The sequence below is a fragment of the Mauremys mutica genome, chromosome 13 (assembly GCF_020497125.1).
Source record: "Mauremys mutica isolate MM-2020 ecotype Southern chromosome 13, ASM2049712v1, whole genome shotgun sequence".
Lineage (NCBI taxonomy): Eukaryota > Metazoa > Chordata > Testudines > Geoemydidae > Mauremys > Mauremys mutica.
The window spans coordinates 106919-120162 of NC_059084.1; the positions used below are offsets into that span (position 1 = coordinate 106919).

At 42.5% G+C, this 13244-nt stretch overlaps 1 protein-coding gene across 1 annotated transcript in view; it reads right to left on the reverse strand.

Moving 5' to 3' along the window:
- Positions 1-13244, reverse strand: part of LOC123348667 (proton-associated sugar transporter A-like) — a 29355-nt gene that overhangs the window by 13660 nt on the left and 2451 nt on the right. The window contains exons 3-4 of the mRNA XM_044986262.1: positions 11714-11890; positions 7977-8182 (exon numbers count right to left, since the gene is read on the reverse strand). Of these exons, the coding sequence (XP_044842197.1) occupies positions 7977-8182; positions 11714-11890 (383 nt within the window). The remainder of the gene's footprint in view (positions 1-7976; positions 8183-11713; positions 11891-13244) is intronic.

Here is a 13244-nt window from a genome sequence, read left to right on the forward strand (position 1 = left end):
GACTAGATGACCTCCTGAGGTCCCTTCCAACCCTGAGATTCTATGATTCTATGACAGCCCTAATTAGCAAACTAATCTCTTCTCTGGAATATTCCCTTAATACCGGAACACCAAGGCAATGCCATAGGACAGAGGTGGCCAAAATTTTTGGGCTGAGGGCCACATCTGAGTGGGGAAATTGTATGCAGGGCCGGGACAGGAGGTTGGGGTGCAGGAGGGGTGCGGTGTGCAGGAGGGGGCTCAGGGCAAGGGTTTGGGGTGCAGGAGGAGTGCGGGGTGCAGAAGGGGGCTCAGGGCAGAGGGTTGGGGTGCAGGAGGGGGTGCGGTGTGCAGGAAGGGGCTCAGGGCAAGGCATTGAGGCAGAGGAGAGGTGCGGGGTGTATGGGGGGCTCAGGGAAGGGGGCTGCAGTGCAGAAGGGATGTGGCGTGCAGGAGGGGGCTCAGGGCAGAGGGTTGGGGTGCAGGAGGGGTGCGGGGTGCAGAAGGGGGCTTAGGGCAAGGGGTTGGGGTGCAGGAGGGGTGCAGGGTGTACGAGGGGGCTCAGGGAAGGGAGTTGGGGTGCAAGGTGCAGCCAGGGGGCTTAGGGCAGGGAGTTGTGGGGCGGGGTGCAGGAGGGGTTCGAGCTCCGGCTAAGCGGCACCAGGGTAACAGCAGCGCAAACCAGGACCAGGGCAGGCTCCCTGCCTGCCTGCCCTGGTTCCGGCCCCGTGCCACTCCAGGAAGCGCTGCGGCCCCTGGGGGAGAGGGGTTGGAGGGCTCTGTGTGCGCTGGCCTTGCCGTGCCTCCAGGTACCTCCCCCGAAGCTCCCATTGGCCGGGGTTCCCCATTCCTGGCCAATAGGAGCCGTGGGGTTGGTGTAGTTTGCCCACCCCTGGCATAGGAGAAAGCAGTTGTGCATAAAGGAAACACTGCTCAGCAGAAAGGCAACCTTTTGAAACTCCAACATTTCCTGAATTGACCTGCTGGGGAATCTTTCTCCCCTTAATACAAGTATATCAGTACCATTAATGCTACGAAAAGTTGTTTCTCTCTGGTCAACATCAATTGGAGAATAGAATTCTGAATGTGATAAAGCTCCCGTTGGAAATTCTGAATGTGGGGTTGATCCTGCTACCATAGAAGTAATTTGTAAGTCCCACTGATACCAAGAGAAGCAAGATTGGGCCCAATATGTACAGCCAAACACTTACTAGTTAAACAACAGAAGGATAAATACACAACTATTCCAACAGACACTTCTAGCCCATTAACTAGAACAGTGACTGATAATGTTAATACTCATTACCTGAAATTCACTCACCAGTAACAAGCAGAAAAGTCCTGAGTGGGAGGGAGCTACAGCCATCCGTTTTTGTTTTTTTTTTTGCAGTTTTTAAGCCTTCATTTAATTAAACTAGTTTTTTAACTCTTGCAGTGGAGAAAATAACTTCCAAATGTAAACTGATGCATTTGCTACCTTCCTGGACCTGCAAACCAACAGCTCCACTGTCTCTGCTACCATTCCTGTCTTTTCTAACAAGCAGTGGAATTAAATTAATAAGACTGGTCTGTTTTCACTGATGTTATGCAGAACCCTGTATTCACAAAGAAGGTACCAGAATCATGTCATTTTTGCTGTACAGATGCTTAGGAAAGCTATGAATTCTGTAAAGGTCTCTGGTCAATATTAACAAGGTTTGAAATATTTAATGTAATAATAGGAATAGATCAAAAAAGAAACAAGATTTACAATTTATAATGTATAAAAAGCTAATTTAATTTCAGTTACCCAGGAATCTGAATTTGACAATTGCCCTAGCAGATGATGCCAATAAACAAAGGCTTTATGTCTTCTCAGTTACTGTTGTATATAGTGACCCATGTTTTACTCAGTTATTGTTTAAGTGTAAATGGGGAAACGATAATTTAACAATGGGATTCTAAAAGAACAAAATAGCTATTTTTGAGTAAAATAATTTAAATTGTAAAATTGTCTAATGTCCTTATTTAATATTACATTCTGCTTGAGTTAATGTAAGATACCAATTCCCCCCCTTTCCTTACATTTTTGCATCTTTTTCTACATCATGTTTGCATCTTTATTTACATGCGAAGAATTTTGGAAAAAATATTTGTATCCAAAGAGTTGAATACAGATTTGTGCTGTTCAGTTCATGTCACTTGTAAAATTAATGCAGGAGAAAGTTTACTAAGATTAAATTCTAACTGGTTGAGAGTATTTGATACAAGGATTTGTGTGAGCTTTAATAGGGTAGGTCTGTTTATCCAGTGTGCAAGTGGTTCCAAGACATGTCAATACTACTAAATAGGGCCTGATCCTGCAAAGAGTTACACCTGGCATAGAGTCCTTGTGGCACCTTAGAGACTAACAAATTTATTTGGGCATAAACTTTCGTGGTCTAAAACCCACTTCATCAGATGCGTGGAGTGAAAAATACAGTAAGCAGTACCTATATTACAGCACATGAAAATATATATACTGCTTACTATATTTTTCACTCCACGCATCTGATGAAGTGAGTTTTAGACCACGAAAGCTTATGCCCAAATAAATGTCTTAGTCTCTAAGATGCCAGAAGGACTCCTCGTTGTTTTTGCTGATACAGACTAAAACGGCTTCCACTCTGAAACCTGTCACCTGGCATAGAGTTTCTCCCAATGGAACTCCATTACTTTAGTGCTTTGTGATCCTGTATGCCTGCATACAATCCTTTGTTGAGCAACCAGGGTCTAATAATTTAGGGCCCATTTGTGGCTTTGCCACAAGCCCTGAGGAAGAGGCAATACATTGTTGTCTGCCCACAGAAGCACACAACAATCTTGCCACCTCTCACAATTTTATTGGGAGTCTTGTAACAAAAAGTGTTTCCCAAGCTCCAGGAGTGATATTAACATGCGAGAATCTGAGCTTTTGTGTATATATAAAGGAAGTTTCTAGCCTTCATGGTTGTGGAGAAAATGTGATCCTAGTGTAGCCTAGAATCTAAAAACCGAAAAAGCAAATAAAAATAATCACAAATTAATTATTTTAAAAAAAAACCATGATTTTAAAGCCAATCTCATGATTTATTTTTTTTAATGTTTGGGGTTGGAAATGCAGAGGCCAGGAAACTGATTGTGACTCAGAGAATCATAATTTGGGTATCCCCTTGCTCTAGGGGAGGAAATAATCTGTGCTAGCACTACAGATAGTACAGATTACTTTCCTGGCACATCAGTTCACTTGGCTAGCGTATTGGAGCACATTGCATATCCAAGGTTCTCTTTATTCCCCATCCTGGCCCATCACCTGTGCAGGGGAAAAGAGAAAGTAGCATCCCTGTGGAAACTGCTTTCCTCCCTGTGATGTGAGGGGCCAGGAATCCTTACACTGTCTCTCCCCTGTATGAGCCTGCAGAAAGGGTCACAAATATAGTTCATGTAGAATATTGTACAGCATCACAATAATGTTAGGGTTACACAGTTAAGCACTCAAAAGTCAGGAAATGTCAACATTAAAATTTCAGCCATTGTTCAAAAGCTATCAGGCACGTACAAGCTACCCTTTTCAAACCCTCACAACTTGGTGACAAGGCAAATGGATTTTCACAAGGGCACTATAAGATACTTCTCCTTCCTCACAGCTATTACCTACCAAATTTCATATTTCACCTCAAAACGTTGCTAAACTAGTCATATAGAAGTTACATATTTTAAGTTTTTTTTTAAACAATTGGTCCCCCCCTTCTCAAAAATGAACTGCTTTTGTGCAAACAATAGAACAAGTTTGTCCTAGGGCAAAAATTGGACTTGGAAAAATTCACCCTTAATAATGCAAATTTGAAAAAGTATGAGTGACTGAAAAGTGATTTACGATGGAAATGCTTAGGCAACTTTTTGTTGACAGGTGTAGTAAATGCTCCAGCAGTAATGAAGTTTGCCTGAGATTTAGGGTTGCCATCCAGCCAGTATATATCACCTGCAGGAATAGTATTTCTGTTGAGACATGCATGGCAGTTCCCTTTTGCTGTATAGTGCCGGGGTGTCAAAAAAACATTTTTAGAGATTCCGTAGCCCAGATCCACAAAAGGGATTTAGGTGTTGTGATGCTCCTAACTTTTAGGCGCCTAGAAAGTCACAGGAACACCACTGTGGTCCACAAAGCCTGAGTTGGGCACCCAGCCTCCTATACAATGAATGGGAAGAGACAGGCACCGTAGAAGCAATCCACAAAGCCAGGCCTGCTAGGCAGGGAGCCACCTAAGCTAGCCCATGGGAGATGTCTATGAGAAGGATGCATGCCAAGCCCTGACCCACTCTTGACATTTGGTGCCTAAGTCTGGGCTGTAGGAAGGCACCTATCTCTGCTTGTGATTAATTAACCAGGAGAAGATAGGTGTTCAACTGCCTAGATTGAGTGCGGGGGCCCAGTCCAATAGATGGCCTCTCAGAACATCTGCTTTTGCCAGGATAAGATTAATTTAAACCTGCATGCGAGTTCACACAAAACAGCCAGATAAGGTGCTTCCTTATAACCTTTAGTTGATTGGTTAAGGTACTAACCCAGGATGTGCTTTGGACTTTGGAGGGTAGGATTAAAATTTAAAATGATCTGGACAAACAGGAGAAATGATCTGAAGTAAACAGGATGAAATTCAAGGAGGACAAATGCAAAGTACTCCATTTAGGAAAGAGCAATCAGTTGCACAGATACAAAATGGGAAATGACTTCCTAAGAAGGAGTACTGCAGAAAAGGATCTGGGATGTCATAATGGCTCGCAAGCTAAATATGAGTCAACAGTGTAACATTTACAAAAACGATGTATTAGCAGGAGTGTTGTAAGCAAGACACAAGAAGTAATTCTTCTGCTCTACTCTGCACTGATAAGGCCTCAGCTGGACTATTGTGTTCAGTTCTGGGCATCACATTACAGGAAAGATGTGGACAAATTGGGGAAAAGTACAGAGAAGAGCAACAAAAATGATTAAAGGTCTAGAAAACATGATCTATGAGGGAAGATGGAAAAAAATGGGTTTGTTTAGTCTGGAGAAGAAGACTGAGAGAGGGGACAGGATAACAGTTTTCAAGTACATAAAAGGTTGTTACAAGGAGGAGAGAGGAAAATTGTTCTCATTAACCTTTGAGGATAGGACAAGAAGTAATGGGCTTAAATTGCAGCAAGGGAGGTTTAGGTTGGACATTGGGAAAAACTTCCTAATTATCAGGGTAGTTAAGCACTGGAATAAATTGCCTAGGGAGGTTGTGGAATCTCCATCACTGTAGGTTTTTAAGAGCAGGCTAGACAAACACCTGTCAGGAATGCTCTTGGCCAGGGGTCGGCAATCTTTCAGAAGTGGTGTGCCGAGTTTTCATTTATTCACTCTAATTTAAGGTTTCGCGTGCCAGTAATACATTTTAAGGTTTTTAGAAGGTCTCTTTCTATAAGTCTATAATATATAACTAAACTATTGTTGTATGTAAAGTAAATAAGGTTGTTAAAATGTTTAAGAAGCTTCATTTAAAATTAAATTAAAATGCAGAGCCCCCCCGGGCCAGTGGCCAGAACCCAGGCAGTGTGAGTGCCACTGAAAATCAGCTTGCGTGCCGCCTTCGGCACACGTGCCATAGGTTGCCTACCCCTGGTCTAGTCATTATGTAGTTCTGCCATGAGTGCAGAGGACTGGACTAGATTACCTCTCAAGGTCCTTTCCAGTACTACATTTCTATGATTCTACCTGAAGGGGAGAATGGACTTGAACAGGGAGCTGCCACATTTCAAGTGAGTGTCCTAACCACTAAGCTATAGAGTCATTCTAACTCTCTCAGTCCAATTAACATTTAATTATTCAATCATTTAATTAAAGTGGGCCAACTTAAATAGGAGATACTGAGGGAGCCCCACATCAGAATAGCCTATAGTGCATTGTTCAAATCTCTTCTCATCAGACAGAAGGGGATTTGAAGTGTCAGTCTTCCACATCTTGGGTAAATACCCTAACCACTAGGCTACAAGTTAGAATGGATATTGTCCTCCTCTCCTCCCCACCCCACCCCAGCTGTTTTGTGTGAACTCACATGTGGGGCCTGATCCAGTAGGCGTTCTAAGAGACTGCCTACCAGATTGGGCCCTGCACATGACTTATGCACCTTAATACCCATTTTCTTCAGTTTGTGAATCATTCCAGAGCTTAGGCAGGAGATATGCACCTGGACACCAAGAGTGAGGAAGCAGTGTGCATGCTCAGTAGCAAAAACATAGGCACCTATGGAACTCTTACTGCTAAAACTTATGCAATGAGCAAGGTTAGGTACCTACAAAGTTAGGCGGCAGCTGAGTAGGAGGTTGTGAATCACAATTGTGCCTAAATTGTGGTGAAATCTCCATCCTTAGAGGTTTTGAAGGCCCTGCTTGACAAAGCCTTGGCTGGGATGATTTACTTGGTGTTGGTTCTGCTTTGAGCAAGGGACTGGACTAGATGACCTCCTGAGGTCTCTTGCAACCCTAATATTCTATGATTCTAAAAAGGGGACTCAGGCACCTAAAAACAGGATTTAGGTGCATATGTATCTTTTTTGATCCCACCCTTAGTTCTCAACTCAATCTTGACTGCTTGTGGTATTTCTAGCTCATTCATTCCGCTGTTCTCAGTGTGGCTTTGGAAATTCAATGTTGATAACTAATGAATGCATATTAGAAAAATAATCCCAACTATACATACAAAATGATGGGATCTAAATTAGCTGTTACCGCTCAAGAGAGAGATCTTGAAGTCATCATGGATAGTTCTCTGAAAACATCTGCTCAATGTGCAGCGGCAGTCAAAAAAGCTAACAATGTTAGGAACCATTAGGAAAAGGATAGCTAATAAAAGACAGAATCTCTCTTAACGCCACTACATAAATCCTTGGTACTCCCACACCTTGAATACTGTGTGCAGTTCTGGTTGCCCCATCCCAAAAAAGATGTATTAGAACTGGAAAAAGTACTGAGAAGGGCAACCAAAATGATTAGGGGTATAGAACAGCTTTCATAAGAGGAGAGATTTAAAAAGACTGGGACTGTTCAGCATAGAAAAGAGACAACTAAGGCGGGAATATAATAGAGGTCTATAAAATCATAAGTGGTGAGGAGAAAATGAATAAGGAAGTATTATTTACCCCTTCACATAACACAAGAACCAGGGTAACCCAATGAAATTAATAGGCAGCAGGTTTAAAACAAACATAAGGAAGTACTTCACACAACGAATCAATAACCTGTGGAACTCAGTGCCAAGCAATGTTCAGAAGGCCAAAAGTATAACTGGGTTAAAAAAAGTATAAGTTCATGGAGGATAGGTCCATCAGTGGTTACTAGCCAAGATGGTCATGGATGCAACCCCATGCTCTGGGTGTCCCAAATTCTCTGACTGCCAGAAACTGCAACTGGACAACGGGGGACAGATCACTCAATGATTCCCCTGTTCCGATCATTCCCTCTGCAGCATCTGGCATCGGCCACTGTTGGAAGACAGGATACTGGGCTAGATGGACCATTAGTCTGACCCAGTATGGCTGTTCTTATGTTCTTATGCTTCCCGATCAGATTCTGCCAAACACCAGTAAAGGAGCATTAATAGTGTCCTGGCCAGCACAGACTGAGCTATGAAAAAATAACTTAAAATAAATCTTTAGCTTCTCAGCAATATGCAAGAGAGGGCAAGGGAGAAGGAAAAACAAGTAAGCATTAGAGAGGCTGGGAAGGGGAGAAGGGCAAAGGATAATCAATAGAGATGAAGAAGATTCAGTTCCCTTTCTACCCAGGACTGGCCACATAGTAGAAAGAGATTTTTAAGCAAGTTAATTCTAACTGACTGTATGTGCAGCAGAAAAAGAAAAGGAGCAAAAATGTATAGTTTAACATGATCTGTCTTGGCAGAAGGTTGTCTTAGCTGTGAGTAGTGTAGAAACTTCTGCATGTTATGGTTTAAAAACATGTAGTAATAGGAAACTTACCTTTTTACTCTGATAGTAGTCACACAACAGAGAATAAGGGAGTGTGCAGAGTGTTGAAAACAGAATACTGTAAGTTATGCATAGAGATAAAACCACATAGATATTTCTGGAGAGTGTGGCCAGGCCTGTACCAAGTCCAAAAGCAAGGTATGCTATGAAATACAGGGTGCGAATACTGAAGTATTCTTCTAGCTTTTCTAGTGCGGCTGTAAAATAGAATTTAAGAGAATAAATTGCACAGAAATATATAAACAGATGCTGTTTATTTTTTTAACCTTCTGTTGTGACTACATCCCAGTTGCCCTGGTCTTTAACCTTGTCAAAGCATTAGAATTATTGGTTTATTTAATTATGGGAAATAACTTTCCACAAACAGTAAAGGGAACTTGTGAGATATTAAATTTCTTTTTCTTAATCTGATGTCATAATTTTTATTTTTGCCAATTGTTTTGAAGTCTACTTTAAGCCAAATACTTGTAAAGTTAGCATGTGTGATACTGTATAAGGCTGGAGTGATCAGCTCCTGGTACTGTCAGCTTTTCAGGTCACACAGAGCAAGACCTTTCACAAAGAGCATGTTAAGAAGGTAATTATGAACTGAAGAATGGCCTATCTTTGCTTTACCCACATTAAGGCTTTTAAGGTGTATATCCCTCCCATGTTTTCTGAACCCTGTCTATTATTAATCTGTGGTTTATGGATACAACTTTAACAGGACTATGAATGAAATGTAAGATATTTAGTGGAGAAGTGATTGATAAATAGGGGCCAGATTCCACCATCTTTCTTCATGCTGAGTAATGCATTACTTTGCAAGTAGTCCTGTTGAAATCAGTGGCATTTCTTGTGAGGTAAGGTGCTATCAGTTTGAAACAGGTTGGCAGAATTGGGCTTTAAGAGATTATTTGAGAGGAATTAGTATCATGAATAGCACTTAATTGGAACTGTTTTATCTTGGACTATTTCTATTTGTAATAAGTGATGTACAGATCAATTCTCTTATTTAATGGGACTGAGCATATAGGAAAGCTGTCTCAAAGTGTGTTTGGCTTTCCATGCAGGTGAGTAACCAAAAAATATACATATTTCACATGGTAAGTAATTTATAGGGCTAGATTACCCTTACTCAATGTCACAGGGTGGGCAGGCCCCTTTAAGGGAGTATGGACACAGCACCACCTGTGCCTGGTTTTCCCCTGATGCACGGGACAGAAATGGTAGATGAAACCTTGACCATAGGAAGCATGTAAACAAAATGAGATCATAGGCCTGGGATCAGATGAATACAGATTGAAGTTCACCTGCTTTTAAAAAAGGGGGGGGTTGCCTAGTCTTAGTTAAGGTGAGATTCAAGGTCAGGATATGATCTGGAGGGGAGTTCTCCCCATAGCCAGGTGGAAAGTCTACGAGAGAACCCTAGAAAGAGCAGGAAACGCTGGGAGATTTTCTGAGGGCTAGAAGGACAGTGGGAGCCTTGTGATGGGCAGATGGACTGATTTGTGAAACCCTGCTAGCTAGGGAAGGACTGATTGTGCTGCGGGTGGGCCAGTAAAAAGGTTTGTTTGGGCTAAACAAAGCAAACTCCAGGAGGGGAAATATTAGCTGAATCAGCTATTCAATTTCAGGAAATATTCAAGGTATCAATGGCCAGAACACACTTGGTTTTTGGGAAAATCAGGAAGCTGAAAGGAGGGAATAGGGGCCACATGAAGCCCTACCAGCTCTTTAGTACAGCCACAATTTTAAGCCCCCCTGCAATTGTTTTAGATCAAACAACTGATTGATGGTACCCATTAATGTCTTCCAGCATAACAGTAGTCCTAACTCATCTCTGTCTATCCTACCAATACATAGAATCGTATAAATGTAGGGCCGGAAGTGACCACAAGAGGTCATCTAGTCCACCGCCTTGTGCTGAGGCAGAACCAAGCATACCTACACCATCTCTGAGAGGTAGTCGTCTAACGTGTCCTTAAAAACCTCTAATGATGGGAATTCCACACCTTCCTTAGTAACGTATTCCAGTACTTAACTATCCTTTATAGTTAAAAAGGTTTTACTAATATCTACCTTGAATCTCCCTTGCTGCAGATTTAACTGATTACATTTCTTGCTCTACATTCAATGGACATTGAGAACAATTGACCACCATCCTCTTTACATATTTGAAGACTATTATTAGGTTCCCCCTCAGTCTTACATAGGGTACTCCTGTTAATGCACCCCACAATTATATTAACTTATTTCACAACTGCACCACACAGTTGGCTCATATTAAACTTGTGACCTACTATAACTCCCAGTTCCTTTTCTGCAGCACTGCTGTCTAGACGGTTATTCCCAATTTTATATTTGTGCATTTGATATTTCTTTCCTAAGCAGGGCCACCCATAGGATTCAGGGGGCCTGGGGCAGGGCTGGGTCTTTGGCGGCAATTCAGCAGTGGGTCCCTCTCAGAAGGAAGGACCCGCCAGCGAATTGCCACCGAAGAATGAAGCGGTGGCGGTAGAGCTGCTGCCGATAGAGGCTTTTTTCTTTCTTTTTTTTCCCGCCGCTTGCGGCGGTGCTTGTACTCAAGGGGCGGCGCTCCGAGGCTTTGGCAGCACTTCAGCGGCGGGACCTTCACTCGCTCTGAGGCTTCCACTGCACTGAAGGACCCTCCGCTGAAGACCCAGAGCAAGTGAAGGGCCCACCACCAAAGTGCCACTGAAAACCTGGAGCGGCTCGTGGGGCCCCTGTGGGGCCCACGGCAAATTGCCCCACTTTCCCCCCCACCTCTGGGTGGCCCTGTTCCTAAGTGCAGTAGTTTGCATTTGTTATACTGAATTTAATCGTGTTGATTTCAGAGCAGTTCCGCAATTTGTCGTGGTCATTTTGAATTTTAATCTTGTCCTCCAAATTGTTTACAACTCTTCCCAGCTTGATGTCACCTTCAGATTTTATACGTATCCTCTCCACTTCATTATCTAAGTCATTAATGAAAATATTGACTAGTACTGGACCCAGGACAGACCTCTGTGGAACCCCAGTTTGGCAGGAAATACTTGATAACTACTCAGTACAGCTTTTCAATCAGTTGTGTACACACATTACAGTAATTTCATAGCCACATTTCCCACTTTGCATGTGGGACTGTGTCTCTGTGCATATGGGCGGAAGGATGAATGCTCCCTGTGCATAGGGAAAGAGGGATGAATGCTCCCTGTACACAGGGTGTGTGGGTGTGTGAATGCAGGGCACACAGAATCCTTAACAGCCGCAGGGGAGTTACAGGAAGTCCCTGCAGTAGAGGCAGGTGGGATGGTAGCATACAGAGAGCTTATGTGGGAAAATTGAGGGAGGCAAGGAACTCTTGGTGCGTGCAAAATGCTCAGCTTACACAAGCTATGAAGTGTGAAACTCCCCCATACCTCAGTTCACCTACCTCACAAGAGCCTTGTGAAGCTGTGCATTACTTTATGAACAGTGCTATACAATGGCAACTTTTTTATTGTGACTAGACTGTTGGGTTTCTGTGCTGTCAATGCTAACAAGTATTAACTAACAGAGATAGTATATAGACAGACAAGAACTGCTAATTTAAAAAAAAAAGATTTTAGGGCAGAAAAACCTTCAACTAGTACACTAATCTGCAATATAAATGCCACGCCCAAAACAACATTCTATACTGCAGAAGCAGCTTTTCAGAGGCAGTTTGTTCTTCTCTCAGCAGTATGGGAGAAAGTTCTACTTAATACCTGAATAGAATGCAGCACTGAATGCATAGATACACATTCCCCAACAGCCCATGGTGACCCCAGCATTGTACTTTTGATATTCATCAGAGTTGTGAGGGGCTTTAGGATTGCCTTGAAACACCACTTCTCCCATGAAGTCTGTGTAGAACAGCAACATTCCCTCAAACGAGAGCCAACCTAGAAGAAGCCAGAAGCAATATTTATTTATTTAAATTTGAATGGCATCTTTAAGCTCCCACTCCAAGCTCTGGGTGCTCTTGCATATTTTAGAAATCCCAGCAGTAAACAAATGGTGTAACATTCTATAATACACTCCACAGGTTGCCCTTATCATGGGAGTTACCTGAGACACTGTCTCTCGCTCTATACTATAATCTGCATCAAAGTCAGTCAGCATTTTAAAGGTTAAAACCTACCCCTTGAACACCACCTGGAATCCCTAAAGGCAGATTGCACTGGTCAGAGCACTGATCAGAGCAAGAGAAACTACAAATGGGTTACAGAATTCTGAACTAGCTTTAGTTTCTGAGTGGATTCAAGATGTAGCTTTCACATAGGGCACATCATAGTGGTCTAGTCTTGACATGACAAAGACATGGATTAGTGTAATAAGGTCTGAGAGAGATGGCTGCACTGATCTTTCCAAAATCAGATGGGAAAAGTGCTTTTAGTTATGGCGACTACCTGGGACTCCAGCAGCATCCTCTGGTTCAATAAAATTCCATAGCAGCGAATGCATGTTGCAAATGGTAGCTGTACTCCCTCACTCAAGGATGATGATGCAACAGTTCATCTGGTTCCTTCTGCCAACTTATTAATATTAACTCAGTCTTCTCTAGACTGAGCCTGACCCATCAAGCCTTCGACAGTCACTTGGCCACTGCATTAATAGATGGAAGGTGATGGTGGTGTAGAGCTGATTGCCATCAGAATACTGAAAACACCACAGCCCATGTCTCTTACAATCTTTCTTAGGGAGCCTCATGTACACATGGAACAGGAGTAGAAAGAGAGTTGAACCCTGTGTCGACTCACATGAGAGCGTCCCTGGCACAAATAAAAGAAAGTATCACCCATCGTTATCCTTACCGCATGTCTAAATGAACACACACTGTGTGGTAAGATGAGGTATAAATCTACAGAGCTCCAGCATACTGCACATTAACAGTCTGTGCGCGGGGTCCACATGAAGAGTTCCCTAGGGAATGGACAGTTAGTGGATGGCACACTGGAGCTCTGAAGATTAACACGCCAGTTTACTGCGCAGTGAGTTTCATCTAGAAATGCCCTTAGAGGCCTCTTAGCAGGTAAAAACTCATTCAATAAGAAGTCCAGTACAAGAGGACAATGTCAAAGGAGGCTAATTTGTAAACTAATTTTTAATGATAAAAATTTAAATTTATAAATTCTGCTCCTAGTTCAGTTTCTTGTGTGTCCCAGTATATATACTCAATACCTAATCAGAGGAAGGTTTCCTTAGTGCTGATATAAACAAGGAATTATTTTCTTGGTAAAAATAAATGTGCATTCT